The sequence below is a fragment of the Lolium perenne genome, chromosome 7 (assembly GCF_019359855.2).
Source record: "Lolium perenne isolate Kyuss_39 chromosome 7, Kyuss_2.0, whole genome shotgun sequence".
Taxonomy (NCBI): domain Eukaryota; kingdom Viridiplantae; phylum Streptophyta; class Magnoliopsida; order Poales; family Poaceae; genus Lolium; species Lolium perenne.
This window is the reverse complement of record NC_067250.2, coordinates 239022785-239028506: the sequence shown is the minus strand read 5'-3', so window position 1 is coordinate 239028506 and position 5722 is coordinate 239022785. Positions and strand designations below refer to the sequence as shown.

Here is a 5722-nt window from a genome sequence, read left to right as displayed (position 1 = left end):
CTGTACATTCTTGTTCTCCCACAAAATTGACTGGCTGTGAGAAAAGAATGTGGCAATCACAAGAGAGCACACTATAGATGCACTATAATGTGGCGGTTCACAAGAGAATTAGGCATGACGTACCAAATGATGATAGATGATTTTGGTCAATAAATGATTTTATGTTGCGGTATTTACAATCTCTTAGCATGTTTATGCTCGCTAGTGTTGGTGCAACTTGAGATGGAGACTGCAAAGGCTTTCTCAAAATATGGCAATGTAAAGAAAGGATAGTGTGAACTTGAATGTGTATGATCAAATGTTTATTATTGAGCCACTTCATTGGGCCGAAGGGTGCTCAGGGTGCACACAACAACATAAAAGGCCTAACATGCTCAATATTGATCGGCATGAAAGCATTCATCGCATGGTTGTTGCGCCTAATTACTTCAAATGTCCATGTAGTTGCTTTCCTATTTAAGCATGGAAAGCGAGGTACACCGTGATCGTAGTTCACAAAGAAGAGACCGCATGTACATGTGGCCAAGCAAGCAATAGAACACGGTCATAGAAAGGTTCATGTACACAAGTTCCACACCTAGGTAAAATTCGTTTTGTAATATTGTTGAAACCCTCATATATCATAGGAATTGGAAGCATCGGGATTTCAACATGAAGTAATTAACAACACAAGATCATAATCATCTGGAGATGGACTCTTTCATGGTTTCATATGGAACTCTTTTACTTGAGTGGACTACCGCCAGGTCAAGTGTGTCATTAAAATGATCGTTTGGAGATCATCAAAGGGTTTAGCTAAAGATATGTGAAAAAGTCTAGGGGCCCTTTCTCATGATATTTTGGGCCAATAAAGGCGCTTCGTCTCCGTGAGAGTATCCGAGCATGATCATGGTGGCAAGTTCCCCCTACATGTACAGACTTGGACCAAAGTGAGAACAACCCGTGAAGTTAAACTCATGTATTTTAATATCCGAGAGTTTTTGGACTATTGAGAACTCACATAACAAGTTATAAATCCTCGATAAATTTATTCTATCCAAAATGGAAACTTTTAGGTGGCAAACCAGCAAGAGACGTACACGCCACAATACCGAAACCTAGGTCAATCAACACACCTACTAGAAGAACTACCAGGTGAATTTGGGAGTGCTGAAATTGAAAGAGTAAAATGTGAGATTAACCGCTGAACTTGTTTGTATAAATCACTTTCATCACTGTATTTTTGGAACATCAATTGACTATCTAAGAAGACGTACGTTGTGTCAACCCATGTATGATCATCACAAATGGTCCACCTACGTACTGGGACAACTGGTAGGGTAGGACCCGTCTGGTAGTGGCAGCGCCATCCCAACCAAGTGTAATTTTACATATAACTACTTGAACTTCTATTATTCATAAAATCAACCATGCCTCCACTTTCTTTCATGTTTGTGGTTTCCTTATCATTACGAGGTGAGCGAGAGGGAGAGGAAAGGATCCACGAGGAGAGACGGTTGTCGTCGGTGTTATTTGACAGTCGTGTGGAAAGGATCCACCACGGATCTTCTCAGGTCATTGGAGGCAGCAGTAATGTCTCCTTCTTGATAGCCAGAAGTCTATCCACCCACAAACTACTGTAAGCCTCAATCTCCTCTCAATCTCAATCTTTTTGGTGATCTTTGTGGTTGAATCGTCACAAAATGGTGCTTTTGTTAGGTATTGCTGATAGTTAGCAGGGTATAGGTTAGTAATTGTGGTATGTTTTGGGGAGGTATTTTGGAAGGGGTTTGGGTACTGGTTTGGGGGTCGGAAAACAGTGTGTGAATTAGTGGATTTTCAAGCCATGTTTGTACCTATGGTTGATGCGTGTTTAAGGATGATTTTTTCTCACTGGGATTTTACCATAATGGTTATTTTACAGGCACTGGTAGTAGTAAGGCATATGTGAATGGCTCAATAAGTTGATATGATCATGTTGACGAGGATTCTTGATCACCGTCATTTGTTGAGAGCATTATTGAGGTCATATGATATGAAATCGCATGGAGAATTTTGGTGCATTTGTGTGTTTCAATACTCGCAATAAACAGAAATGGATTGATAGATATTAGGAGCGCATTCGGCATATAAACTATGCTTGATTATGTCATTTGGTCATATGTATCTGCATATTTATCTTGGCCATGATGAAAGCTCGAGGTCCATGCACAGGGATGATGTTGTTCAGGTCCCAGCAAATGAACTGCCTCCAATTTTCAGCCCTATAACTAAAAAGAACAATGATCAAGATGAACAAGCAACTGACGAAGCAGTACCTTCAGGTAGTTTGAAATTCAAGTTTCATTAAATTTTATGTAAATTTAAATAAAATTTCATCGGTTGCTTGTTCAAAGTTATTTTTGGAAGATTTTTTGGGGTTGCTGGTGTGTGCAACCGCTCTCTCCAAATTGGGGAGAAGTTACCGGCAACCGCCATAGCGCGATGCTGGCATCCGGCGCTTATTTGGGGAGCGCCGGTGGAGATGCTCTTAGGCAGACTTTTCAGCAAAATACAGTGTGATAAATGAACATTTCCTTCTGTTAATTAGACTAGCTTGTTGCTAGCAGCAAACTGACAGCGGGGCATTCCTTCCAGGTTTGGGATGTCTGTTTCAATCCGAAATTTTTGAAGAAACCAATTGCAAATAAAGTAGGGGTGAAGTAGTAATCAATCGCAAGAGCAGTTCGAAGCTTGCAACAATTCAGACTTTCAGAAGACACGAGCGGAAACATGACACGCTTCAAACAAACTCTGAACTGCATACCAAAACGAACAACCTTGGATATACAGAGACACGTAAGAACATGAGAAAGAACACATTCTTCCAATGCTTATTATTCATACATAGGTCCGAGAAACACTCTTTTCTGAGTGGCGATTTCCATTAGATGACGGATGTATATGAATATAATATTTGATACGAGGTCTTCATTCATTACATGACCGGGCATGTGACGTTGCTTCTGCAGTCGCTGATCGGCCTGATTTGGGTGGAAATTAAGGTGAGCTCGATCAGTACTGGCCGGGCCAGAGGAAGGCTCCCATGGCGAAACGCCTCCTGTCGTTGACGTCGCCGGCGACCGGGAGGCCGTACTCCCGGAGCAGGCAGTCGACGCGCCAGTCTAGCATCGCCTTGTAGTCCGCCTTCTTGTACCGCGGATAGTGCAGCGGCATCCGGAAGCTGCAGCTGAACACGCCGCACTCCATCTTCTTCTGCTGATGCTGGCCGCCGACGGCCGCCGCACCGTCGTTGATCTTGCTCACGCTCGCGGCAGGGCCCAAGGATCCCATGTGGTTCGCTTCTGCTTCTGAATGCTCTGTAACTTACACGTAAGACACAACTCGTGCTGTGACTTGTGACTTGCGTTTGAGGAGGCTTCAAGGGTATTTATAGTTGGCGCCAAATTCATAAGCTCTAGAGATTTCCTGCTGCCACCACTAAACTGATCATGTCCCAAAAACAAAGCATTCATCCTCACAATAATGCCACTGAAAGCGGTGAGGATTTTCGAATGAGAGAGCCCTAACTTGAGCCAACCACATTATCTACCGAAACAATTGACAAGTGTCACAACAATAAATTCCGAAAACATTGTGCTCCGCCCTCACCGTGAGGCAGCTCGCGCTATCAACCTCAGACCTCTTGCGGGCAATGCTAGCTGCACGAAGGAGTTTCAAGGATCCTGGGACAGTGATTGGTAGATGGATGTACAGGGTTTACATGTGTGGGAAGAAACTGTGTTTGAACTTGATCCATGAATTTCTTTTCCACCCTCAGTTGTTGGGACGTAGTTTGGCAATTGGAAAGGAATGTGTGGATCAAATATGGTCACTAGTTAATCTCCTATTATGATTCTAATCAGTAAAATAATGTATCAAATTACAAGGTCAATCCACCCAAGTAATGGGTGATCATCGCTAGGGCATGGACTAGAATGTTCTCAAACGTGAGTTTTGGTAGAGATCCGGTACTTGATTACGTGCATTGACGCATCTCTATTCCTTTTCTGCAGTATGGAACCTGTCGATGCCCGCGAGCAGAGGGGTGTTAGGGGCAATGGCTTAAAATGATGCCATTGATTCAAGTTTTATTTATTCTATTTTACCAGGAAACCGAAGATACAAGCTGACTGCAAAGAACTATCTCAGGAAGCGATGGAGTGGAAATGAAAGAAATGGGCATTTTTTTAAACGGCAAAAGTGAGATTCTCATATGTTTTAAATTGGTGTTCGTCATATGGTTTCAACCGTATGGAGGATTTCAGTCATACATAATCATCATAAAGAGCGCAAAATCATAGCACTACAGGAATGGCCAAAGACGCCGACGGCCAGAGTTACGCCGACGGCCGTCGGCATACGGCCTCGCCGGGGCAGCTCGGAACGCCGACCGTCGGCGTACGCATGCCGTCGGCATAGAGGAGGCTACGCCGAGGGCTGCCGTCGGCGTCTACCTAGCCCTCGGCGTAGCACCGGCATCGCCTGCCCTCGCACCCGCGCCGGCACCGCCCGCTCACAGCGTCAAATAGACGCCGAGGGCTACCCTCGGCATAGGGCATGGCCCCCTATGCCGACGGACACCCTCGGCATATAGGTTTTTTATTTTATTTTTTTTCTCTCTCATATTACTTTATATTATGTTCTATTATTTATTTACTAGAATGAATTATGTAAAAAAGTTCTATTTTTTAAGAATTCTTAGATGGCATATGTAGGTTCCACGGGTGACGCTCTTCGCAGACGGGTCAACCGGAGTCACTAATCCTAACCCTAGGGGTAGATCTGCGGGGTCTCCGCCCTAGGGTTTACCAAGATACAGACCATCGGAGCGTCGGAATCGCATACATGGGCTAGCACTTGGTGTGTCCGGCTTCTCGGACAGGGGGTTCCTACACTTAGGCAGATTCTGGATGTATAGGGGGAAACTCCCTCGGAGGTGAACCGGAGAGAAACTTCGGATCATATGGGATGATCCTTGTTACCACATGTACCTATGACCTAACCAAGCTCAAATGGAGGCATATGGCCACCGGGGGACCCCCGATGGGATGCAGTCAAAGGGGTAGACCGCGCGGTCAATAGAACTAGGGTTTCGTCAGAAATCGAGCATCAGATCTAGGGAATGGCCCCAAAACTTGTGTGTGTCCACATGGCATGCACAAAAGTGATTTGATATGGTTTTATATCCAAGTCTACCCCCCCCAGGTGTGTCCGGCTTCTCGGACAGGGGGTTCCTACACTTAGGCAGATTCTGCATGTATAGGGGGGGACTCCCTCGGAGGTGAACCGGAGAGAAACTTGAGATCATATGGGATGATCCTTGTTTCCACATGTACCTATGATCTAACCAAGCACAAATGAAGGCATATGCCCACCGGGGGACCCCCGATGGGATGCAGTCAAAGGGGTAGACCGCGCGGTCAACAGAACTAGGGTTTCGTCAGAAATCGAGCATCGGATCTAGGGAATGGCCCCAAAACTTGTGTGTGTCCACATGGAATGCACTAAAGTGATACATTTAAGAACTTAAGACGTAGACACGATACAAAACACATAAATAACTAGACCCACACACATACCAAAGCGCTTAAAGAACTAGACCCACACACGAACCGAAACACTTAAAGAACTACACCCACATAGGAACCAAAACACTTAAAGAACTACACCCACACAGGAACCAAAACACTTAAAAAACTAG

General features: G+C 44.7%; 1 protein-coding gene across 1 annotated transcript; it reads right to left on the bottom strand.

Moving 5' to 3' along the window:
- Window positions 1-2877: 2877 nt before the first annotated feature.
- Window positions 2878-3343, bottom strand: LOC127312169 (uncharacterized). Its single transcript, XM_051342632.1, has one exon. It carries the CDS (start codon window positions 3310-3312, stop codon window positions 3034-3036), a length of 279 nt encoding a protein of 92 aa, XP_051198592.1. The 5' UTR covers window positions 3313-3343; the 3' UTR covers window positions 2878-3033.
- Window positions 3344-5722: the final 2379 nt, after the last annotated feature.